The following is a 27,561-nucleotide window of genomic DNA, read 5'->3' as shown; positions in this document are numbered from 1 at the left end:
AAAGACAAAGTAATTGTATCTATAAATTTCTCCTTATTGTCTTTTCTCCTTATGTGACTTTTTCAGATTGAATTGATTATTAAACAAGATATTGTGAGCCAACAACAACACAGTCATTCAGTTGACATTTTAGCAGGAAATTTTTACCCTTACTTTTAAATATCTTTTAAAATTTTAAAAGACTATTTTTTACTTCTACTTGCGAAAGAACTGTTAAAGAAATATTCAAGTAGTACTACTAGGAGTTATAGTACTGACTTTAAACTGTTCAAATATGTATAGGCTAATATATAATTTGTTCTAATTTACATATAACATGTTTTTGCTTGTCTGAGTGTAATACTTATATATTTAACTGTATTTTAACAGGTGCATTACAGCACCAAATGTCCTGTCGCTAAATTTATAGGCCATACAAGCCATATGGGTTTTGTGAGGCTACAGTAAAAATAATAACCCATAAATAACCTGGGTACAGTATATCAAGCATCCGTTTGGCGGCCACATCGCGCACAAATGCTGCCACCTGTTTCCAGCGCTCTCCTCTCCATCCAATGAGGAGGGAGCGGCGGTCTGGAGGCGGAGAAAGGACGCTGAGAAGTTGGAGGAGAGAGTGAGAGACAGAAACGGAGAGACGGGGAGCTGGGGATTGAGTGTCATAATCGCGGTTGTCACATATTTAATCACTGACTTTACTGCTCATCTTTGGATTGTTAAATCACACCCAGGCGACTTTCCTCCATCGCTTTCTCTCCTTTTATTTTGCGCATTTTGTTGACGCGCAGCCACAGGTTGGCATATTTTAATCCAGTGGATTATTCCTCCTCATCATCTTCTCCCAGAGCCTGGATGGAAATGGGAACCGTCGATACATCTGCGATGAACGGTTTGGGGGGAACAAAGTGAACATTCAAAGTAAGAAGGAGGAGAGAGGAGGCATCCGTTTATTGAAACGACGCGCAAATTGTGTTTTTCTCTTTTTGTGACGCGAGGACCTGTGGAGGAGCTGAAAGGAGACGAAAGGTGGAAAAAAAATAGATTAAGGGATGGCAGTGACAACATGAGAAAGAAAAAGTGTGGTGGTCTTGTTTTTCTACCAGCCACTGACTGAACGCACCTAACCTGGGGGGCAAGGATCGTGGGAGAAGAGGTCGGAGGTAGGTGAGGGGTGGGGGGGTGCTGAAGGTATCTGTTATATCACCCTGAAAATAGGTTATTGCTTTTTGATCAATCGGTAGCAGCTGATCGCAGCCAACTTATAGTTAACAAAGCCATCTTTGCAGCCACGCTTCTTCTGCAAGGCAAATTGACAGATGGGAAATTGTTATCCTCAGAGTCTCTGAGCTTGATTTCATTTTCATGGGGGTAAAGCCAGAGGATTTTCATCCCCCTCCTGCTCCTGGCTAACAACAACAATGTAACACAAATTACATTTTAAGGGAGAGATTGCTGGGAGAGCTGTGGGAAGTGAGAGAAGGAGACAGAGGGATGAAAGGGTGGTTGGCTAGGCAGCTGACTCAAATGTGACTCAAGGAAGAACATTTCCTCCAAATTATGACAGCTTCTCTGCACTCTGTTGACCCTCTTTGTCACACACACACCCAACATGTTGTCCCCGTTCGTTTTGACCTCTGTCCAACCCTTTTATGTTTTCTTCTGTTACATGAAAAAATAAATGTGTAATCACTATCTCTCTGTGTTTCTTTTTCTCCCCTGTGTGTTTTCTGTAGACAGGTGCGTGTCCACAGCCTTTCTGACTATGGAGCCTCCCCCTTCCCTGAGCTTGGCTCTGCTAGGGGGGAGTGAGGATGAGGACCAGCGCTTCCTCCTTCCCCTAGGCAGCATATCCCATCCCTCCACGGCTGGCAACATGCCAGGCTCAAACCACTCCAACCACACAGGAGCTTCAAGTATCGATCGTCTGAATGGCAGCACCCCATCGCCATCCTCTACCACACCCAACTTGCCTCCGGCATCCCTCCCCAAGTTGCCGCTGTCCTCCCCTGGAGCTCAACCTCTTCCCCCGCCCATCCCTAATGCTCTGCACCCCACCAGTACTCCCCTTTCATCCTGTTTGGGTTCCCAGCACAGCCTAAGTGGAGACAACTCCCCTGTCTACAATGCCTTCTTTTACTCCTCCCACTCCCCCTCCATGGAGCGAGAGAGGGACAGAGACCGTGACAGGGAGAGAGACAGGGGCAGCAAACACAGACAGGCCAGTCCTCTTGTCCACCGCAGGGACAGCAACCCCTTCACGGAGATTGCCATGAGTTCTTGTAAGTACACAGGCGGGGTCATGAAGCCCCTAAGTCGGCTGAGCGCCTCCAGGAGAAACCTCATTGAATCAGACAGCAGCAGCGAAACCAAAGAGGGTGGCGTTTCGGTTGTTGCAGGGGCATCGGCTGCTGCCGGACATGACAGACAGCGAGAAGCCCCTCCGACCTACTCAGAGACCCAGTCATCAACTCATCCACCCCCCATCCAGAGCCCCCCAGAGATTGTGATCTCTTCTAAAGAAGACTCCCCGTACCCCAGAAGAGGTTATGACAACACTGACTCCATGTCCAACCAAATGTCCATCTACCACCAGAACCATGCGCTGGTGGAGAGCAGGCGGGGACAGTCTGAGCGGGGCAGCAGGCAGGTAGGGGTCACTGCAGCGGGCTCCGGGGCCAGAGGCAGCACCTCCAAGGCCCCTAAGAGAAAGAACCAAAACATTGGCTATAAGCTGGGTCATCGCAGGGCACTGTTCGAGAAGAGGAAGAGGCTGAGCGACTACGCCCTCATCTTCGGGATGTTTGGCATCGTGGTCATGGTGATTGAGACTGAGCTTTCGTGGGGGGTGTACAACAAGGTGAGGTTTGCCTAATCATTCCTCAAATAATGGTGTATTATCACCCGCGTTACTGCAAATAAAGTTAGGAATTTTTAATATCAAAACAAGTGTTAATGAAATAAAAAAGTTGTATATTTAGCAGGTAAAAGCAGGTTTTATTTTAACACATATTTTATTTTATTTTTTTATTCCTGAAACGGTTGATTTATTTTTAATGTATTGACTGACCTTCTGACTCATTAAAAAGAAAAAGTGGACCCTAAAACACAAACTCTAATTCAAGTGAGGAATTTAGCAGTTTTCTTGATTAACTCAAGTATTATTAATCAAGAGAAGAGCATGCTGAGTTGAACATCAGTCCTTGTTGAGGATAAAGTTGAGGATAAAGTAGAGTGCAGCTTATGAACAAGTTCATAAATTAAACAGTTGTACTTAATCCATTGGTAAAATATATGAACATTTATGGTAATGATAATATCTGGGACCGGCTACTGTCACCTTTCTTAAAACCAGAGTATTACCAGATGATGCATAAAGCTTTCATTTCTGTTTGCTGGGTTTCATGTTTTCATGGCCTTGAATGCTCTCTTGTCCAGAGTATATTGTTGAAGGACTATTGCTGGGTGGAAAAGTTCCTACTTCTGGCTCGCATGCATGTGAATTGAAACTCTTTCCTTCTGTGTGGTGGTAAACCCCCTTAAAGCCCCTGTCACACCTTGACGATTTAGACCAGCATGTGCCTGACGTACAAAAAATCTGGCAAAAACGCTGGAATATGTTAGATAAGTGATGGGTAAGTTTTGTGTAAGTTACTCATAAGTCTTGGTGTCTAGCTTATCCAAAACCTATGAGTAACTTGTGCCTAACTTATCAAGAACTTGCTTCGAACGTATATACTTGACCGCTGAATGTATCTCTAACTTACAGCTACTGTATAATGGCGTATTAGCAGCGTTTGGTATAAAACGGGTTCACAGAAGGAAACCATCAGTTCTCCTCCAGACTTCAAATTCAACATAGGTTGAGCGAGAAGGTTAGTGTGATGGATCCTCTCTGCGTTCACGCCCACGGCCATGACCAATAAACTTCTTAGCAGACATGATGCTGAATCTGCTACGACTGCAAACGTTGATTCGCGATAAAAGACATCTTTTTATGCAGACCGGGCTTCTCCGGGCGCATAGCTGATCCCCCTTTCGACACTTGCTTGTGCATAATTTCATGGACATTATGCTGCCACGCGTTATGCATCAGTTAGGCTGTCATTGGACATAAGTTCTGGACTCGTTATGACTATGCCATGTATACGGCCAAACTTAAAAATATACAAAGTTCAGCGTATGCCTGCATTTTAGAAGATTCTGGGACGTCGGGCATATGCAGTCTAAATCGACAAGGTGTGACAGGGCCATAAAGTATATTACTACCACCTGAAGACCTGGAGTGCAAGAATAACGTGTCTTACTCTCGTTAAAGGTAGCATGACCAATCCATGAGTGGTTCTGTGATTTTGGAAAGTTTTGATTTCCAAAATAGGATTTTCATTATGAAATGTATTGTTCCAGCCTTACCATAATTTTATATATATATATATATATATATATATATATATATATATATATATATATATATATATATATATATATATACTTTAAGCCTTTTTTCCAGATTAAAAAGTTGTCATATCTTATAGAGGTGCATTGATCAGAGTTTGGATTTATTGCTCATACTGATTACATTTAATCTTTAGTAACTATAATCAAAAGCATTACTCTTTTTATATGTCTAGTGGCTATAAGATGTTATAAGCTGATAAAGTTAGGAGAAGAGGTGATGTCTCTGTGTAGAAAAGCAGCCCATTGAAATCAGTTGTATTCATTATAAACAAAAACTTTTTTATCGGACACAATAAACTGCCTTTAGCCTCTCATTAGTAAGGAGAGCACACTGTAATCATAAGTCTCCTCAAGGACTTTTCTAAAGCAATTCCGAGTTTTTAAGTGGTGGTAGTGCATACTAAAAGTCTGTTCTTTGTCTTCCTATTGGGGGAAAACCCTGGCCCCAGCCCCAAATATCCAGAGGGGTCCAGTTTGCTAGGGAACAGCAGCTATTCAAAACAGTGTGAGGACCATGTGTTGAATGATCTTTTCAGGGTTTTTTTTATTCAGTCAAGTAGAAAACAGTCAAACATTTAAACGAATAAACTCAAAGAGCAGTAAATGTGGGATAACCGTCAGATGATCAGAAGCTTACTTTTTTTCCATGTCCATCTGTTTATTTTGGTAATAACTGTATTTTAACATTTTGTTGTCTCAAACAGAAACGACTCATAGATTTCCAAAAGGCTGCAGAAATGTCAAAATGTTGCATGTTGTGTAGCAGACAGATGTCTAAAGCTCAGTAGAGGTAAAATAGAGCAGTTTTGTTGGAATACATTCAGCATTCCTGGTAGCTGCTGAAATCAGCTCTCCTTCAGTTCACTGCCTCGCCGGTTTGACAAATTGTTGCCAGTGCCACTATGAATTAATGTTTTGTTGCAGATGACTCTTTTTTTTAATGGTATCTGGAAAAATAATCTGGTACAGAGTGACCAAAACTGGGGGAAAAAATGGTACCATAACTTGCTGATTTAGCAGCTTGAATAGAAACTAAAATTATGTTTCCTTTTAAAACCTTAATGCACCTAATTTTGCTTTCTCTCTTTTTTTTTTTTTAAAAGGTGCCTCTGAAATGGATTACCCGTTAGTGTTTTTTTTTTCAATAATAACTTCCAGAGCAAATTGAGTTGTGGTTTACAGTTTTCCTTATTTGAAGCAGATCACATTTTCAAGTTTCCAGCTGACCGACCTCTGGTCAAAAACACTCAAGGTGAAACTTAGTCGAATTTGTTGATGCATCTTAAAATCTCACTTGCTTTGGGTGGAAACGTTTTGCTGTTGTCTTTTTTAGCTCAAGTATGTCCCTCATCTTTCTAGCAGCATACATACATGAACTTGTAAATGCTCTTTAACATGAGAAGCAACAAGTCCAGAAATATCACACTGGAGTATTGCATCATGGTTCTAGCTGTTTGGTTTATTACAAAACTCTGGTTAGATTTTCCTGAACTGTTTATTTCTCTGTCCATTTTCCCTGTGTGTTATTGCTAACCTCAAAGGTCATTTTGTTGCTTCACTTTTTTGTAATTTTAGTCATTACCTAATTCAACTTATTCGGGACAAAAGCAGCTATCTGTCACATAAATGTGGTGCACGTTATATGTGACATTTGTGAATGTATTCGGTTAATTGTCTCCCTAATTCATGCAAAATACCTACTAGGCACTCTCTGCCAATTTGCTCCTAAGCTACGCTGCTCTGGCGCTGGCATTCAGTGCACAGGGAGGGGGGCTAGGCCCTGAGTGGCAGCTATTCACATGGACCTACATGCAGTCCAGCTTGTAAACAAGACACTGGAGAACAACACTGAAAAATGGACTGTGACATCGTACCATTTAAAAAGACGCCTTTAGTTTTTCACATCACTACTTTTACTTCTTTCTATGTAAAATAATAAAGCATTCCCTTATGCTCCTTTAATTAAACATTTTTGTTTTTTATTTAGTGGATATAGTTATTTTACTTAAATTATACACAGGTTCAGTGGGCGGATTTGATACAGTGTGTGTATAAATGGGAGCGTGAATTGACAAATAGGACTAACTGGGCTGGACCTGTTAGATTTTGTAATAAAGATCGGTTAAATGGCGGCAGTGGCACGGTGACGTTTCTGTCTAACAAGACAAGCTTTATGACTATATGTGTTTTTCGTTGCCATTTCTTTCTTTTCTTTTTTTTCATTTCCTGCTAGTGTCAATGGAATACATGCAGCAAAGGTCAATGCACCAGGACTGTGGCGGCCGGGTTTAAAGAACATCTAATCGGTGTAGAATATTCCAGCCTGACAAGGATTCATTATTAGATGACTAGGTCAACATCAATAAATTGAATGAAAGCATGTTCATTTCCCTTGCCACATTTGTAAGGAAAATAAATTTGTGGATTGATAAGCAGAGTATACCCTCTGCCAATACATGCCAAAGTGTTCTGCTTAATTTTGGATTCTAGTGTCTTTTTATGATTAAAATTTGAAGAAACATTCCAAATTTTAGCGGACAGATACCAAAGCAGTGGCATGTCTCTCCTCATGCTGGTCACACACGTTATTTCAGTGGTTACCCATTCCTGCTGCAGGATTTGTTGAAAGCTTTATCAGTGACTCCAGGAGGAATTGCCTGAACCCACAAATATTGAGTTCAAGACTGCAAGCAGGTCATTCCATCCTCTCAACTCCCATATCATGCAATATCTAATAAATGGTGCAATGTGTGTCTGTGGGGGGGTTGGGGGTGGTAGTATAAGCATTGGTTACTATTATATTATTATCTTACACTATATTTTATTTTGCTCTATAAATAATTTACCGCAAGGGATTCATAAAGTAATTCTGATTCTGATACTGGTCTTTGAAGATGATTTTATCACTGCTTGCAGCTCTGTACACACGTTATTGAGGGACTCTTATGCACTGCAATGGCCAAGCTCGACAGAAGCTGCTTCCGGGTGATATAATGCAACAACGCAAAGGACATACGGGGCAGATTATCAGTGGGAGGCCAGGAACTCATTTGTCTGTGTAATGGCCAGTGTAATAAGCTGAACCGGCCCCCTGGCTCTTTTTGTGTGTTTGTTTTGGGTGTGTATGTGTGCTACAGAACCTCCTACTGTCTTGTGCTCACCTCTCTGATATCCCGGTCCTCATCCCATCCTTCTTTTTGGCTCTGACACATCACAGAGGGCTGGTTCTCTTTATCTAATGAGGCAGAAACATTACTTCCTCAGCTTGTCACAGGAAGATCATAGATCATTTAAAAGAGTTGGTGGCATCATGTGTGCTCAGATTTACAGGTAGCTATTTACCCGCTGGGCGTGCCTCCCATCCTCTCAATGTGAGTGGCCTCCAGTTTATCATACTGGCCACTCTGGGATAGGATATGCCCGCTATCTGCTGCCAGCTTTCTCTATTTTCTCCCCCTCATTAGTGTATAAAAATCCCTGTTTCAGAAGCTGTCTTTCATTAATGAAAATGCATGGGTCTGTATTTTCTTTCAATTTCTCGTTGTCTTTTTCTCCTTGGTTCTCGTCCTTGTCGGAGGAGATGGTTGGTACTTTCATGTCTTCACTCTCCATCTGTCCTTTCTCTCTTGTTTTTTTTTATTATTATTTTAAAATCCCTGCCTTTCTCTTTATCATGGCCGTCCTTTTATTCCTGTCTGTCTTTCATAATTTTTTTTCCCATCTTCTTTGCTTCACTTTCTCACTCCCTCTGCTTCTCTGCTCTCTCAGTGGGCGTCAAACTGGGGGAGTGTGATCGGAAGAGAGAAGCGGCTGAGTGAGAATGAAAGTCTGTGGAAGGACAGAAGAAAGGAAAGGCGATAATGAAAAGCCTGATTTAGGTTCTTAAGCTACGATCAATGCGTCCCATCCTAAACTGGCAGTATCGTCTATCAAAACAAATGAATGAAGAGCCCATGTGTTTGAGTGGGGAAATACCAGCTTTGTCACCTTAATGAATAATTTATAATTGCTCTTGTTTGGAGTGGACTGTAAGGGGAGAAAAAATACCTGAAACTTTTCAGAAATGCTTGTTCCGTAGTAGAACCCAAAGAGATGAATTTGCTCGGGCAATTATTTTTCAGCATGGGTTTGATTTGGTTTCAGTCCAACAGATACTGGAAGGCCATCAAACAGCTTAAACGCTCACTTAGATAATTGAGGTGCACAGAGGCCCACTGGTGGTTCTGTTGAAAAACAGATAGTGGTGGTGAAAGTGAGACCGGAAAGAGAGATGAATGGGAAGGGAGCCCAGAAAAAGGTGGAGAGACATTCCTTCAGCTGCAGTTTAAACCCGTCTCAGAGTGGAAGCTTTAAATGATTTCTAATATCGATTCCTGAAATCACTCACCCACACATGCACTCTCCAACCCCCGGATAAACCAACTCAGAATGGTTTATTTCATTTAAGTTATTTGGCCTTCATTTTTTGCTTTATTTGTAATTCTTGACTAAAAAACTAAACAAAAACAACCCTTTAGCTGATAGAATTATTGTTTAAAAAAAAAGTACATTTACTTTAATATTCAATTAAAAATGTATTTCCTCTGCTCTCAAGTTTTTATTTTACCCAGAGTATTATGTTTTAATCTTATGTTTGGGTTAATATGTTGATTATGGCACATCGATAGTGAAAATTACACTGTTTAAAAGGATGTTTAAAGGATGTATAATGTAAAGAATGTCAGCCTATTAAAAATAATGCCCATATACTGTACAATATATGGGATCAATAGTTGATCTGTGGCTCTACGGAGGTGTTCTGGAAGTCCAGGTTGCTCTCATACTTGCTCTCTTCATCGCCTCGTAATAGCTGCTTTTAAATTTCAAATGTGCGCAAAACTGTCTCGATAAAAGTTGTGCAATTACTGCGTTTCCATTAAATGACAAATACAATTGAAATTAGGGTTGTGGGAAAAAAATCGATTTGGCGATAAATCTTGATTTTCGGCTGCCTGATATAATATACATTTTCAGTTCTTAATATCAATAAAAAAATTTAACAAAAATTACCTTACCGTATCACCCATGCCAATACTCACCCCTAATTGAAACTGTATGAGATTACATTAGTTACCGCAATAACTGAAAACAACATGGCAGCATTGGATGTAACGCACAGCTCTAGTGGGCGCCATCGTCCTCCAACTACTTCATTTTTTTTACAAGGCATTTAAGTTCCAGTTGCACTTTGCAGTTTTGCAAAATGTAAAAATTTCGATATGACCCAAAAAAAAAACACCTCATGAAATTGTAAAAACTATTCAATTCAAAATGTTTTATATTTCTTTAAAATTGCTGTGTTTCTATTTAGGGAATTTATATTTGTAATTACAATTTTTGCAATTAGATAATTTATGGAGGCACAGCTAGTGTCTCATTTTCCTCTCTACCATAGTCCATCCATATAATCTGATGATAATTTGATAATTTGGGTTGCTGTCTTTACCTGTTAGCTCAACAACTGTTGCATCTCCTTGACTATTTTGCAAGATCATGTTCCTTTATTGACATCCTTTTATTCGTCCTAAATTATTATTTATTTATTTCTAAAAACTGGATTTTTGGGTGCTTTTAGCACTATCCCACTACTAAATGAAGAGAAATACAAACAGAAAATACCACAGCAAAACATCCATACAATGTATCTTACCTATATTTTAATTAAATTATTTAATTAATTGAAGTTATGATTCTCCCATAAGCTGAGATGCTCTGGTAAATACAGCATATTCCAATAACAGTGGTACCTATACGGTCCACTGCCAGTGTGTATGTATCTCTAAGAGCACTCCTCAGGAGGTCAAGCTGCTCGATTTTGCTCCCAGAAATAGAGATGAAGAATAAAACTGGAACCAAGGGGGGTGGGATGGATTCTGCAGAGCGAATATTTGCATGGATGAAGTGAGAGAGGTTAACTTCGGAGAACACAATGTCCGTGTCGGTGAATGTTACAAACAAGTGTATCAAAAGCTTTTAGATGCCGTCAGCACATTCTGAAGTCGCAATGTCCCACTCATTGTCTTGTGGCCTCTGTCCTTCGTTATCTTTCCATCCCTTTCTCTGAAGTTCAAGCCTCGCACCGAGATATGAGATCAGCACGATGAATTCTGGTCGCAGGTTAAAAAAGTGTTCTCATGTATGGCAGGCAGTATGAATAATTGAAGTTGCTGTCAGGCAAAATGGTGACTTTTCACTTACAAAGCCTAAAAGATGAAAGAGCAGCTTGGAGCCTTTTATATTCTCTGCAAAAGTCCTCTCCTGCACTGTACATGTCCCAAGCATTTTTAAGTTTGCATCTCTTGGTACCTCTTCAGTTCACATTTAGCAAAACAATGAGAACATTTGCTCATCTAAGACAGCCATTAGTGATTTTATCAAAAACGTGGGGATTCTGGCTCAGAGCAGCCATGGAGCTTGCACAGTTGGGCCTGTAGCATGTAGCCCAATGGTGCCAGTTCAGGCACTGCTCTCCATTCCATACATCAGGCCTGCGATGCAATCCGGTTATTCTGAGAGAATGCACAGCTGTTGTCAAACACACCTGTCACACCGTCAGCGCCCTCGCTTTGCACATGTGTGACGCACAGGGACGGGCTAACAAGTGGGAGTATGAGCTGTACTTGATGATTTTCAGCACGTGCATCACAAACTGGGTTTTATGTGGTACATGATGTTTGTGAGGGTTTTTTTTCTTCTGATTGGCAAACAGGTTTAAATCCTCATCTGCGTAATATGATATGCAAACAGCTGTTATGAAGCAGCACATGTTTCCCTCAAAATGACTGATTGGCTATTTCTGCTTCTGAAGAGTAAGCCAACAGCAGCTGACATGAATGAATAATTACCTCACGCCGAGCTAAAACAGATTTTCTTCTATATGAATAGGCCAAGGAAGAATTACATTATTGTTATCCCTGAGTACAAAATAAAAAAAAAATCATTCTTTGTAATAATGATTTATATACCTGTAGCAACTTATTTCCCTGTAAAACATGTTTTTTCTTTTGTTGCTTGGCTACCTTTGAGTGCATGTTAGTAATGAATTTAACAACTCATCAGGCCATTCTGTGGTTTTAGCTATGAGAATGAATCCATATGATAACCAATATTTAAAAAAACTACTTTTTTTTGGACACTGGAAGAAAATACCTAAAGTTAAATACAAAAGGAAAAAATAACCTTGACACTGTACAGGAGCTGAACCTTAAGAAGTGAAAAGCAACAAAGTACATAATATCATCCGCCTTTATAACCTGACCTGTCCTAGTGACAACACAAATTTGTTTCTAATATTTAATGTAGCTACTGCATTATATGTTTCTAACTTCACAAAACTTTCACTCTTTCATCGGAGACTCCTGCAGCTCCCTAAAAACAGGTAGAGCGGCTGCTGTCAGCGACAGGCATGTCTCAGCTGCTGTTAACTGATTTCTTTCATTTTTAAGGGCCATGCTTAAACAATAGTAGTTCACTGGTTTCATTAAGAGGAAGGATGATGAGGATGAGATGGGAGAGAGGTTGGACTTATTCTGGAGATTCTGCTAATTGTTAGCAGGAAAGAAAGTTCGTGATAAACAGGGATTAGCAAGATGAATGGATGAGAAGTTTGAAAGAGAAATGAGGAAAATGGACGGGATCAAAAAACGGAGAGGGTGAAAGGGGTGAAAAGAGAGAAGTCAAAAGGAGGAATGATAGGGAAGAGAGGGTTGGAGGTTGAGAATAGGAATTGGATAAAAACAAGTCTATTAAATGGGATAAATGGGGAGAGAGGTTTATAGAGGGGACGCAAGTATGGAAGAGGAAGAAAAGGGGTCTAAAGGGGGATGAGGAGATGAGGATGCATCACAAAGAGGGATGAGAAAATAAAAAGGAAGATAATGTATCATAAAGAGACAGGAAGAGGATGAGAAGACTGGAAAGGAGATTGAGTGGGATAAAAAGGAGCTAATAAAGAGGGATGAGGAGGAATAAAGTAATAAAATGGACAATATAGTGATGAGGAAAGATCAATTGGATCAAAGATGAATGAGAGGGGATATGAGGAGAATGACTTGATAAGCAGGGGTCACAGAGAGGGATGAAGAGGTAGATGACAATATATGTAAGGAGGAATGTGTGTGTGGGGGGTTGTATTGGAATTAACTAAAAAGGACTAAAAAGTTCAATAGTGTGAAGAATGGATAGGAAAAAAAATAACTGAAGAAAACAAGGAGGCTGTTTGAGTTAAAACTGATTTGCATGAGAGAATGAGGTGAAAGAAAGAGACGCAGTTAGTCACCACATTCCTACCTTTAATGTCTCAGTGACTGAGCTTTGAGCTCTATTGATGTTATATAACGGGGGCATCTAACTCGAGCCATCAATGGCTGGGGTCCAGCAGGTTCTAGATGGGTTCTCTGCTCAAACACAGCATATTCCCCAGCATGCCCTCAAGTATTGCTACAGCCTGCTAATGGGCTGGGTTTGATTCAAGTCTTTTGAGTCAGAGAAACATCTAAAAGTGGGGGCTGAACCTGGGCCCTTCTACTTTACATTAACACTGTTAGCATCACTGCTGTTTGTCATGTTTTCATCTGTGGTTCTGAATGGGATCATGTCCAAAAAAAGGCATACAGTCATGATTAGTTTTAAGATGACACTGAAACCTTGTTCAGTTGCCTAAATCATTTATTGCAGCGCTCTTCCCCCTCCTCCCTTCCTCTCTCTTTCTTCTTCATGTCTCTTAAAGTGACTGTTTATGTTCCATCCCTCTGGTATTACTTAAATATGTCTCCATTTCCCCAAGGGGGTCATTGCCGTCTCAGTCGGCTTACAGCATCTCCTTCACTTGCCCCTGGTCTGCTCGCATGCCTTCCCCTCCCTCGCTGCCTTCACTTTTCTATCTGTGACATTTCTGGCAGGCATTTACTAGTGGACCTCCCTGGACCTTTCTCTGCTTGTCCACTTACAGAGGCTGTGTGCTGCTTTCAGGCGGTACACGATGATGATGATGATGATCGGGGAATTGAACTGCCATCATATTCTTTAAAGAGGCTATCAGCTATCTCAGCCATTCTGTGTCCTCTTACCCCTCCTCCGTAGTCACTACCCTCCTCTCATGCTTCTAAGGGACTTAAGATCCCTTATGTCTCACCCCATAGCAGGTATAAATACCGCTCTTTCTTCCAGCATAACAAGGCTTCCTCCATGAGTGCGTGTTAGTGTGTTGGTGTGCTAGAACTTGCATCATCCGGCAGTAACATAAACACTCATGTCACAGTGTGTATACCATCTCCTTCTGTGTATACACGTGTGAAAAGTGTTTGTCTTTGTGTTATTTTGTGCTCAGCTCCGTCAAAGTAATAACCATGGATGCACCTGCTGATGTGTGAGAGCTCACATCTCGCTTTGTCTGGATTTAATTGAGTGTATGTGGCTGTAAAAGCTTATTCCACAGTGAAGTCAAGTGTGTGTATGTGGTCCTTGTGTGTGAATTTATCCTGGTAAGGTGCAATCACTTTTCTGCCCACTGCCTGTTTCTCTGGAGACTGATTGCAAGAAAGCATCAATCTGACAGGAGAGATTCCCAAGGCTAAGCCATTAGCATGCACACACATGGTCATTGATATTCATTATAAACATGTGTATCGTGCAACTTGTCTCTGCCAGAGTAATGTGTTGTAAGCAGTGCATTACCTTTGCATTTATGTCTGTGCTGTTGGGGGACGGTTGGGGAAGGCCCCTTAGATACTACCTGTGTGTGTGGGTGGGTGTGTGTGTGCATGGTTGTGTCTGTGATAGCAGAGTTTCAACCAAACTAAAGAACCTGAAAAAGCTCATTATCTCTGCATGCTGTCCACCAAGTAAGTGATCAATGCACGCTAATCGCACACTTAGGCACAGCTGGCTTAAGAAAACACAGACACATGGTTCAAAAAACTGTTGCTTTTACTTGGAAACATACACCACAGTGCTTTTAAAAGTCAGATTGGTCAAAAAGATGCTGCATGTTCAAAACATTAAACATATTGTCAAATAGAGGAACAGCATTTTAACTAGATGACAAAAACATATAGTGTTATTTTACATTAACGGACATTAAAATGTTAGACGCTTAAGGGCTAGCATAATAAAACTAGTGAACTGGATAGTGAAAACTTTGAAACAGCAATTCATTTACATTTCCATCCATCCATCCATCCATCCATCCATCCATCCATCCATCCATCCATCCATCCATCCATCCATCCATCCATCCATCCATCCATCCATCCATCCTAATTGGATACTGTCAATCATTTTACACAGGTTGACCATTTTTTAGATATCTAGCATAGCATTACACTAAACCCACTTAATCTTTATTCACAAAGAGCAAAAACAGATTTTCTGAACCTTAGTATATGCTAAATATTTGACATTTTGGTGTGAACACTTTTAGGAGTTGCCAATTTGGCATTAATATAATTAGTCACAATTTGAAAGCATCCAAAGCTCAAAAGACACAGGGTTGGATGCTTGGGTTGAACACCTTTAATCCTCAAATTGTCTGATTAAAAAAGGAAACATTCACTGGTTCAAATAAATTAATTGGCTCAGCTGCATCTACCAATGCCAAGCAGGATTAGAAACTTTATGCAGACATCCAAACATGTCATCCAAATGTATTTATTTTGTCTTGTTTAAGATTGTGTTAGATTGGTCCTAGAAAATTTTACATTTCGAAGTCTATTTGGCTGGGGGAAAAAGCCAATATCCATTAAGTTATGGTAATAAATTGATAATGATGGCATAAGGGTATTGAACAGCTGTAGAGGTGTGATTAATATCGAAGCTGTTCGAACACAATATAATTGCAGAAAAAGATAAGGCAAAACTTATTTATTCAAGTGTGACAAATGTTTCTGAGAGCCTAAATCAATCAAAACAGAAGAAACATTTTACTTTTAAAACAATAGCATGTTAAGGTGACATTGGGGGCGTTTCAACACAGTTCTAAATCATTTCAGTACCAACTTTTGCTTCTTCTAGGATCAATGTCATAATATTTCAACTTTGAGAAAATAAATATCTCTTTTGTCTCTTGCATTTGTTATCTTGGCTTGTCAATAAAGTAAAGATTTTTGACAAGCTTTCTTTGTTCATCTTCTAACTGCTTATTAATCTGCATGCCATGACACACTCTTAAACAAACAAAAAAACATGTTTTCATTCTGAGCAGAACCTCGTATTTTATCCTGCTCCAAATTCATCTGAACATAATATACAGTCATTTTAAGCAAATTAGAAGATAAGTTCTAATGAGGATGGTTTGTCAGATTACGTCATATCTAGAAATTAACCTCTATGCAGGTATTGCTCATGCTTTCCGTTAAATTCACATGTCTGACTTGAAAAAGTTTTCAAATCAGTCTGAAGAGATACTGTAGTGTTAAATGTCTGGAATTTATTTTGGACAATTTCAGACAATGTCAATATTGTCTGAAAATGTCAGAAATAAATTTGCTTTCATTCAAAAATGACAAGTTTGTATTAGCTGTGAGTAGAAAATCATAATTAGTGGAAACAAAGAATTGGACATCCGTGCATATTTTATAAAGATTCACAATGTTTTAACTTATAAATTCATATTTTGAAATAAATAAACTTTTATAAAATAAACTTTTTTATTGAATATGAATTATTTTATTTTAGCCTATTAAGGAATTTATATTATCTTAATTGAATATCTTTGGTTACAAAAGACATTTTTCATAAGGTTACTAACTTAAATCATTTACTTTCACAGAGGTTAAACAAGGGGCATGTTTAACTTGCTTTAATTTCTGAAAATAGGATCAATTAAACCAATGGCGGAGACTGATATTTATCTATCGGATTCTTGTATTTGCCATTTTCATTTCACCAAGTATGATTCTGTTTCCTGTTGTTTTTAATGTGCCTATTGATATATCCTGGAACTGGATTGTGAATCTCTCATGGTTGCTTATAGCTATTCCCTTCAGAACAACTTGCCTTAGCGAGCATATTTTTAAGGCAAGGATAAATAAAACAACCTAAGTTGTGAAAGAAATATCTGCCAGCATTTACTCCATTTGAAATATTCATATTATGTGAAAATAAACCTAAGCCCCAAATGTATGTTGATGTTTATGAACAAAGTGCAGATTGATGCGAAGAAGTAGCATGGTGAGTTTGATGGTTTAATATAATTATGGGCTTCTAGGACAACAGAAAATATGACATGGAAAACAGGAAACAAAACAATGTACCCAATGACAACTAGCAAATAAATGAACCCTTAAGTAGAAGAGAAAACAGGTGCAAACAATAGGTAAAATGAGAGCACATAGATGAATGGGATCCAATAATTATCTGCTCAGTCTAGCTGAGGGAGAAATTATTAAACAGGGCAAAATGGAAAAATGAAACCTATCCAGTAATACAGAAATGACTTAGAACACAACCGCATTACTAACAACACTAAGAAATACACAAGAAAATAACCAAAAAAAAAAACACACAATAAAGGGAGCAAGAACTTATATGGCAAACCCAAATAGCCTGTATGGCAAGACAAAAAAAACAACTACATAATAAACAATAAGAAAATGGTTAAAGACAATCTAACTTGCAGATCCTGACACCAAGTAATGAATAGCCAGATGCAGACTTGAAGCAATCTTTTAAGTTTTCAGCAAGTTTCCTCTGATATGGAGTGATATAATGAGGGACCTTAAGCTAATTGGAGTGAACGCTGGCGATCTGAAGCTGCTGCTCTGCTGCTGCCTTTTACTGTAGTCTTATTTTGTTTTTATTTAGACTATTTCTTAGCTCTTCTTGAACCTATTGATCTTTTGTCCGCCTGCTAATCCACAGGTAAACGGCTAAAAGTAAAGCTTGACAGGATCTGCCTGCTGTTCATCGCTGTTTGGACTGAACTGTTTTCCTGCCTACCCGCCTTCGGTCTCCTCCATTACTTCTACGTGATAAGCTCCTGTGGCTACATCCCAGATTTCCTGTACCGCCACCGATAATACATCACTCCTACCCACCACTCCCACCAACTGTCTTCCCGGACGTGGAGATATATTCACCGGGATACATCTAAGCCCATAAAGTCCATCTGGTCTTCTTATGGTCCCTCAACTTGGGTCTGCTAAACATCCACTCTCTCATGAGCAAAGATCATCTTATCCAGAATCTCCTCACTAATCCGAATCCTAACTTTTTTCTGTTTAACAGAAATTTGGCAATATCCACACATCATGTCACAAATAAACATGGTCATGCCTACTGGGTTTGTTTACATCTCTCAACCTCAGGGCTCTGGGCGTGGTGGTAATCTTGCAGTAATCAATTGCAAGAACTTGAAAGTTGCATCAGTCCCTTCTACAGTTTTGAACCTAATGTCTGTAAACACGCCTGTCCACCCCCTACAATAATTTCAAATTTTCACCACCCCCTTAAGCATGAAAGCAAATTTATGAAAGACTTTACAACTTAACTTTCATATTTATCCTCCCTGTCTCCCCATATTATCCTGCTCGGCCATTTTAACATTAATATGGATAACCTCAAGCTTCCACTCACCAAAGACTTTGCATACTACCTTGACAACTTCGGCCTTGCACAGTATACCAAATACCCCACCCATAAAAAAGGTCACATTTTGTGTTTAATTTGCTGCTTCAGTCTCACCCCTTTTAGCTTTTCAGTGGATGAACTACCCATTGCCGACCACTTTACTCTGTCCGTCCTTGTTCCTTGTTGTTGTATCTCTCTCTGCAAACATGCCTCAACATCTTATATCTAAAGAAATCAAGAACATTGATCCTGCTCTCTTCTTTTCTGGTCTGAATGACTTGGTCATTTCACACAATTTATCTGACCCTTCTGGCCTTGTCTTTCATTATGATTCCATTATAAATAATATTCTCAATACTTTTACTCCTTTCAAAGTTAGTACATGTTCCTTCTCCCTCTCTACTTCTTGGTTCTTCCCATAACTACTTCTCTAAGGCAAAAGGCAGCCAATTAGAGCACCTATACAAGAAAACTGGACACATTGTGCATAAAGAAATGTATTTTAATCATGTTTCACATTATAAGGACTATATTCTACAAGCCAAGACAGACCTTTATTCCACTCTTATCTGTTCCAATAATAATGATTCCAAGTCTCTCTTCTTTGTATACAATACCATTTTAAGGCCGTTTCTACTCTATAGCCTTCTGCAATTCTCTAATGGACCTTTTTATTGCAAATTTCGAATCTATTCACCAGTACCTACCCTCTACAAGTAATCTTTCCTTTTCTGCTGATCTTAAAGTGGTAAATCGCGTCTCTTCAGTTTCGAATACCTACCCCTCACTCATACCAGAACTAATTAACAAATCCAAGTCTTCTTCCTGTGAACTCGACCCCCTCCCTACTCCCCTTCTCAAAACTATCTTACTTTTATCCTTTATCACTACTATCATTTATTCTTCAATGACCACTGGAACTGTCACAAAACTCTTCAAAACTACCATAAGAACTTTTAATTCCAAAAAATAAAAAATAATGGGTCAGACCACAACAGCTTCGTGAATCTCACATTCCTGGTTTGGTCTAATTTTGCCCTTTTAAAAATTACTAATGACCTCTTTATGGCAGCAGATTCTGGTCTCATCTTCATCCTCCTTGATCTTAGTGTGGCCTTTGCAACTTATCAACCACCATCCCCCTCAATAGCCATTTATAGGGCCAGTTACCAATTTTGATCACTTGCATACACAACTGGAGTCCCCACCCATCCTTCAGTGAGGTATAGAAGCACAAGATTATTATCCAGCCATTCAGCAAAGATACTGCTACCTGGTTTTACATATTATTTTGGCATTTGACCAGTTAGATGGGCCTGTGAATGATTTATTCCCTAAGTAAATTAAGTAGAAAATAAAACTTAAACAAGTTAAGAAGAAAATATAAATAACTGAAAAGTTGTGAAGAAAAAAGTTGTGACTGTATCAGCATTAGTGCTCTAAGGTAATGTAACAAAAAAATGTGTTTCTTTCATTTGGTGAGTGTTTTCTTAATATATTAGGGAAAGTGGCTGTCTCTTGTTATTACACTGACCTTAATTTGTACAATCAAAATATACATATTTTTTTAATGTTACAAAAGTAATAAGATCTCGTCTTTTCCTCCAATAAAACTCTTTTGATTTTCAAAGTATTTTACTGAATGCCCTATAAAGGGATAGATTATCTTCTCTTGGATTTACCCACATCGCCCTTCACTGGTTACCATGGGCTACAGGGCTTTTAGCCCAAACTCTGGAACTTTAGACCTCCAAAATATCAATAATTTTTTTTCTCTTTAAATCTTAACTCAAAACTCACCTGTTCAAACGTGCTTATGAACTCCTATATTCACTCAATCTGCTTCATTACTGTTTTGCTCTCTTTCTTAAACTTTTTTTCTGTTTTTTTTAATCCATGTAATTTTATTGCATTTTGTCTACTTGTGTTGTTCCCCTTACTCTCTTACTTTGTATGCACAGTGTCCTTGGGTTTCCTGAAAATGCGTCAAGATCGGAAAACACAATAGGCCACACAAAACATGTGAACTAGCGCGTATGAAGCCAGCTTCACACATGATATTTAATGTGTCAGCCACCTTTAAAAGTTGCCGTGCAGCAGTCCTCACTCGATATGTGCAGGACCTCTCCATGCATCACCTCTTATTTTGAACAATATCTGGGTCTGCATTCCTCTCCCTGTGACTTCCTGTGTGGCTTTATGGCTGTTAGTTATTGATGCATTTGTCCGTCACAAATAGACGTGATCCGTATATCTGATGGATGACGGAGGGTTGTTGCGAGTCACACGCAGTGGCAGCTGGTGAGTTTTTCTCCAGTGGGGGCTATAAATTCAAAATAGACATATACATATACTATATGTATTCACACCAGTATATTTATATGAATGTCAACAACAAAAAACATTTTAAGAACAATTTGTAAAAACAAAACATTATTTCATGTGCAGGTTTACTTTTTGTACATAAATCTTGCCCTAGTGAGGCTTTTTGAAGGCAAAGGTGTTTTGCATGGTCCAATATTGTGACACAAACCAAAAAAATTATCTACCAGTTTAATGATGGAGAAGCTATTAGTGCGCTTTATACTTTTTTAATATATAAAAACTATTTTGTGAGAATGTCTTTATTTAAAAGCAACTATGCAAATTCACAAACACCTAGAAAAATACACTATAATAAATTATTTTCCATGTGAATGCGATATTGTTCATGCTTAGCCTTTTCTAAAAAGTGCTTTAAACCTGTCTTTAGTCCTGTTGGGTCAGATCCTGACATTTGAAAACAGAGGCAGGAAAGCAGATTAAAGCATTAGCCTCGCTGCATGCAGTTAGCCAAGCCTTGTAGCCAAACCAGGTCCTGGAAAAAAGACAAAGTGTAACGTGCCCATTTCTTTTGGACTGCTGATTAATTTAGATTTTCGGCTGATGATGTCCAAACCCTTTCACCTCCAGCTTCTCTTAGTAAGTTTGCTTCAAGGGATTTCCCTTCCATGACTACACCTGCCAGTCACCCCTAGTACAACTGTGACAACAGTTTCTGCCACCTCAGGGCACAGCTCTCGTGCGCACCAAGCTCCCCTATACCTTTGCATTGCTGATGACTGTGCGCGTACAACTTTTATTGAGAGTCAAAAGGCAAACATTTTTGCGCCCCTGGGCAGAAATACGTCAGGAATCCGAGAAAAACCGAAACAGTTTTACTCTTCATTAAATATTAAATATTTATCTTGTACTTCTAAAAAATATATATCAATATATTTTGAAATATTTCGATTTTATAATTTAATTATTTTTTTTTTTTATGTCTTAATCAAGGTCGTTGAGTGGGTGGGTCGGCGCCCTGGCACCCTCTATTGGCCAGTCGCTACTACTCATGCTGCAGCGCAACAGAGTCGGTAGAAATGACCAGTCTGACTAAACAGGATTCTGTTTATGAAGGAGAAAAAAAGGGATATGGATGAAGGAGTCAGTGCGAATGAGGGTTAAGGGCCCTTCACCAAAGATTCATAATCGAAGTATTAATGGAGATGTGAAAAAAAAACAAAAAACACAGGAATTAGACTGGTTGAAACATATGGATTGTAGATCTTGATTGACTGAAGATCATTTATTGTTTTAATCTGGCATCACTGTTTATTAAAAGAAATAAGGCTTTAGGATAAGGGCTAAGATAAGGTATAGATGTTACTAGGGCTGGGCGATATAGAAAAAAAGCTTATTGATAAAAAAAAATGCATATTGATCGATATCGATAATTATTGAAAAGATTTGAAACTAGGGCTGGGCGATATAGAAAAAAAGCTTATCGATAAAAAAAAATGCATATTGATCGATATCGATAATTATTGAAAAGATTTGAAACCATATTTTATGTGCAGCTCTGCCTGGACTTTTTTAATATTGCTAAATGATTTAATTTTAATAAAAAACACAAACACAGACTTCGAATTAAATCTTTATTTAACCAACTTTTTTAACCATAACAGAATTGTTTTAAAGAAAAATAACTTAAGAGACCTGAGTTATGTTATTAAATACTGACAAAGAATAAACTAAAGTGACCAAAATAAATATAACAAATAAATAAATGCCCCCCCCACCGCCGCCGCCGCCCCCGTCCCCGTTTCCTGCTTTAACCTGAGTTATTACTTTGAAGTTTCTGGCCCCTCACCATTTTTCTCTCAATTGTTAGAACTACGTGGGAAACTGCCCAGAACTGAAAATATATATATATTTTCCGAAGAGTCCTCGGAGGGGAGCCGCACCGGGGCCTAAACAGCTCGTACTCCTGCGGGTGAGCGGCTGAGAGAGACGATAAAAAAAAAAAAAAAAAAAAGTTGGTTGTGTTATCAGACTTCGTTTCTCTGGTTCCCGACACATTTTACAGATGACTGTGGTTTGTTTTTGGTCCGACTTGCCATGACCGAAATACTGCCAGACTGCCGAACTACAAAAACCCTTCTTTGAAACAATTCCCTCCGCCTCTCCTTGCTGCATCTTCATGTGCTCTGTGTTGTGGTTTGAGAGGGCGGCGCTTGGTGACGGCTGCCTGGGTCCGCGATTGTGATTGGTTGGGAGGAAGCAGTGACTAGCATAAACCTACATGCTAGGCTACAATGAGAAGGAAGGAAAACTGCGTTTCTTTTTTATCGAACTTTTATCGGCCCTCTTTTTTTCTATTGCGCCACACGTCTATCGATCGATATATATCGTTATTGAATTATCGCCCAGCCCTAGATGTTACTAAAGATAGTTTGATGGTCTAAATGAAATAATATGTATCATGTTCTATCAGTTATTGAACAAACCAGGTCAACATGCATAGTAAGTCCATGTGAAAAGTTTGTGCAATATCATTATTAACCAACTATGTAAATATTTTTATGAAGAGAAAGTCACTATATTTGATGGCTTCAATCTAAGTCCCAGATTTAATTTTTGTTATTTTATTTTTTTATTAAAAGAATCCGAAAGCATAGGGGTTGTACAACTAAGTAATACCAATTGTTATTTGCCCAACCTGTAGAGTATGAATTTCAGGTAAGCATGAGCATGTGGTCTTTACCACTGTTGCTTCACAGCGAGTAGGTCTTGGTTTAGGCCTGGCAGCCAGCTGGGGCCATTCTTCCTTTCTGTGTGGGGTTGCGTGTTTTACTTAGTCCTGCGTGGGCTTTCTCCAGGTGCACGATTTACCTCCCACGGCCCAGAGAGATGCATGTTAGATTGATTGGCGTTCTGAATTGGCTGTAAGCAGGTGTAAGCATGCACGGCTGTCTGTTTTGTATTAGTCATGTGTGATCCTGGCTGATTTTAGCTTTTCCTCATGTATCTTAGCAGCTGTACAAAAACTACTAACCACTAAATCTACTGACCTGCTTTTTAAAAGAAGAGCAAACCACCGTAGAGCAGCTTTTACACTTTCACCATGTGGGAAATTGGTTTTAAACATCTCCATCAAGAAATAAGCTAATTTCTTCTGTTAATATACCATCACAATGTATACATTTGAAGATGAAAGCTTACTTGAAATCTTCTGGCTTTAAATCTTCCTAAGAAACCACAATCTGTCTGAAATTAGTAGATTTTCGAGGCATCAGTAGAAGACAAGCTATTAAACTTTGCACACAGCAGAACAGCTGGTTTTTCCCCTTCATACTAACCTAATCCCCTCTTCTCCCAGCAAGACCCCAAATAAATGAATTTAAAATGGTACAAAACATTAACTGGGTGTAGATATGACAGTTTCAAAGGATATGGTCTAGCACATGCAGGAAAAAATAATCTAATTCACAAATATGGAAGGAGCATCTCTATTGTCTGACGGCAAACCTGGAATTGTCAAATTTGATTGCATTTTAATCATAAAAAAATGTATTGTCTTCTACATAAAAAAACTCTGCTTTAAATCACTTATAGCCTCTTGCAATAGTGCTACCCTTTTTAAACTTTCTATTTTTTTACTTTTTCAGCTCAAAGTTAGCTGAGTGAAGAGCTTATATGTTTGCAGTATACATTTCTGTTAATTCATTGAATTTCTCCATATATATTCTGCTCCTTTACTTTGGCACCCACATACAGTAAAAATCAAGGCCTGACAGTAACTAGAGTCAACTTGTGTTTACTTTAATCATAGTATAAATCCAGCTGTTCAGTTTACCCTTCAGAGATTAATTACAGATTATTAGTAAACAAACAGCATGATGAAGACCATGGAACACAGCACAGAGATCAAGGATAAAGATCGCTATGATGATCCATTTAGAGCACAGCATGACCCCAGTCTTACCAAGACATGGCTGTCCACCGAAACAGAGCATTAATTAGAGAATAAGCAGGGGGGGTGTCATTACTTTGGAGAAACTGCAGAGATCCAAGCTCGGTTGGTGGAATCTGCTGACAGGAAACCTTTTAGTTTTGCAGTTAAAAAAATCTTACTTTCATGGAAAAGGGGCTATACTGTTGAACACTAAAAGTAAAGCAAATAATCCCATGCTGCAGTTAGCTCTGTTATGGACAAACATGTAAAAAACAGAGTCTACTGTAACATGTGACAAAAACTTTTAATTTAGTAATTAGTTATATTTACTCAGTTACATTTACTTGAGTAACAATTTGAAAAAAAATTTATTTTAAGAGTAGGCTTAGTGTGCCGTACTTCTTGCTTTTACTTGAGTAATAGTCTTATAGAGTATTGCTACCCCTACTTGAGTAAAATCTCTGACTACTCTTTCCTCTGTGAGTAATTTGAACTATTCCAAAATCAGGTAAACAGTAGATATTGACAGTGGTAAGTATATTACCCTGTCCCACCAAATATAGTTTTCATTTTGTTCGTTTTCAAAGGATTGGTTTTCTAAGTTCTATGTTAAAAAAAGTAAGCGTTAAAATATTTTGTCTGCACAAATTTGTTACATTCATGACGTTTATTTTTATCAATTAGGCATTTCTGTGGTGGTTCATCAAAAATAGGACATGCATAAATCACAAAATACATTAAAGTTTGTGGCAAAATCTGTAAAGGCTTTTTTAAGGTATGCATACTTTTGCAAGGCAGTTTACTGAACTTGGCTTTTTAAGATTTGGAATTGAGATTTTCTGTCAGCTTGACATTAGTGACAGTATAATAGGCGGATTAGAAAATGAAAGAAAGAGAGATCAGCACGTAGACGACAGGTGGTTGAGGAATGAGACCAGGGAGAGAGATGACGTGAACTCCAAGCCAACAACATTTCAGCTCAGTGTGACCATGTTTGAGCTGACATGCTGCTGCTACTGAGAGCCAAAGCTGAAAACCTGCATTTTTCTCATTAACACAACAGTGTTGGCTTCGCTTGGACCTAGTTTGCTGCGGAGAGTACAAATGAGATTTTAGCAGTGAAGAGGGAGATTGATGCAAGACAAACAAGATGGTGCTTTTCCAGCTTTGTGCACTGGCCCAGAACAACAGAAAAAATAGCAATAGATATATATATATATATATATATATATATATATATATATATATATATATATATATATATATATATATATATATATATATATATATATATGGTTGTTTCTCTTTTTTTAATGCCATATTAAAATGCTGTGCCTTTTTTATTGGGGTATTACAAAGTATTCTTTATTTTTTATAATCATGGTAGATAATAAATTCTTAACAGAGAGTCTTTGTGAGGATTAATAAACAAGACATCTTGTGTGGTTTATGTGTTTATTAATGTTTTAAGAGAAGGAGTCTATTGAGACTGAATAAACAAAATAACACAGTAACTAATTTTCCGCAAGCCTGAGTGGCAGTATAACGGTATCAATCCAAAATGCTACATGGAGCATTCTATGATGAAGGCTTAGCAGTGTTCTACTTAAAAACCCAGAGACATCAGCATCTGATCTAAAGTGTAGCATCTTAAGGTGGCTCGGATCCCGCCTTTATCTGACTGCTGCACTCAAACTGACCTTGTTGAAGGTAATGATGAATGTATTTCGGAGGTTGTATGTGGCTATGTGTGCTACACTTTGCAATTCAAACCATGTCCTTGAGCTGATGTGGACAAATGAACCATTCTAGCAAGAATTGACTGAAAAGAGCAGACTATTAACTGCGACGAGCTTCATCAATGGAACAATTTAAACATTTTGTCACTGTTGATATGATTAGTGAGCTTATTTTTATTTGTATATATAAGAGCATTGATAAATAGTGGCATACTATTATGTTTTTCTGTTAGTAATGCTGTTTTTTATTATTCATCTTACACACACTAAAACTTTGTTATATTGTAGTTGAATATGCATCATAGAAGCTTACTCCTTTTTTGAACCCCTCTAAATCAAATCAGACTGTTTAAAAAAAAAAAAAAAATATGTAAAACAGTTACAACTACAACTGTCTAAAAGAAACCAAGTCCAATACAGTTTGCCCCTCCACTGAATCCCTTCTCATTTTGACTACAGGATCAATAGCATTAAAGTGGATGCTGTAGTTTGTTAAGTAGTTGAACTCATCAGTTACTATTGTCAGGATGGTAAAACCTTATTTGTGTTTTCAGTTACATCCAGGGGCACCTGATTATTTAAGATATGCAATAACCCAACATTTAATGTAATTCACAATATCCAGGCCATTATTTCTACAGCTAATCTGGTGGACACAACTGTGTGTCCTGCACTCACAACCTATAATAAAGCACAAAACGGTAAGTGCTGAGCTCTTTCCTTTGCTGTTCATTCATGAACATACTAACCACATCTTTGCTTAAATACTCAGATGACACGGTCTGGATTGATACAATACATTTCATACTGTAACGCAAAGTTGGCCTTTTCTACCTTACTGCTAGCAAGAGTAAAAACTTGAACTGCAAGCAACTCTGTTAGGGTTCCATGGCTTAAGGGCTGGTTATCCTCCCACAGCAGTGTGTCGCAGTGAGCTTGTTGGAGATATTTTTGTTTTATGCCCAATATTAAAGCCTGGTCTGCGCTTCAATATTGGGCAATCACGAACTAGCTGTGGGTCGAGTTATGGCCGAGGTGGTGAGGAATTGGGGGCAAGTTTGTACGACAACGGAGGGACATGAGGGCGAAAAAGGAGCATGGATCCAGGTGAATAAAAGAGTGCCAGCATTCTCACGCAGCTCGCTCTTCTGGCTGGTCCAACTTCACGAGTCTATGGTGGTCATACAAACTAAACAAGCCGGTAAAGTACCAACCCGGAAATACGCATACTGTAGAGCCGATGTAGATCGACTAATCAGAGGCTTCCTGTCTGCGGCACTGTCTGTGGTCACAATTTTGGAGAGGTGCAGCCGAGTGTCTGCGGAAGGGGCGGATGACCTGGTTTCTGAGGATAAATCAGCCTTTACTGTGCATATACAACCCTCCCTATTTAATTCAAATAAAAAAATAGTTAATTAATCCCAAACACAAATTACAAACAAGATTTCCTTTGCTATAGACAGCCATTTATAAGCACTTTACATTTTTTTTGCGCAGTCTTGTTCTCAA

General features: G+C 38.7%; 1 protein-coding gene across 1 annotated transcript in view; it reads left to right on the top strand.

The window, feature by feature from the left end:
• Nucleotides 1–590: 590 nt before the first annotated feature.
• Nucleotides 591–27,561, top strand: part of kcnn3 (potassium intermediate/small conductance calcium-activated channel, subfamily N, member 3) — a gene marked incomplete at its 3' end in the record, with an annotated part of 90,106 nt that continues 63,135 nt past the window's right edge. Inside the window, exons 1-2 of the mRNA XM_038290184.1 lie at nucleotides 591–1,157; nucleotides 1,731–2,854. Coding sequence (XP_038146112.1) covers nucleotides 1,760–2,854 — 1,095 coding nt within the window. The remainder of the gene's footprint in view (nucleotides 1,158–1,730; nucleotides 2,855–27,561) is intronic.

Source organism: Cyprinodon tularosa, unplaced genomic scaffold (assembly GCF_016077235.1).
Source record: "Cyprinodon tularosa strain WSP-4 unplaced genomic scaffold, ASM1607723v1 ctg277, whole genome shotgun sequence".
Lineage (NCBI taxonomy): Eukaryota > Metazoa > Chordata > Actinopteri > Cyprinodontiformes > Cyprinodontidae > Cyprinodon > Cyprinodon tularosa.
Note: the sequence above shows the minus strand (reverse complement) of the source record. Positions and strands in the feature narration are given on the sequence as shown.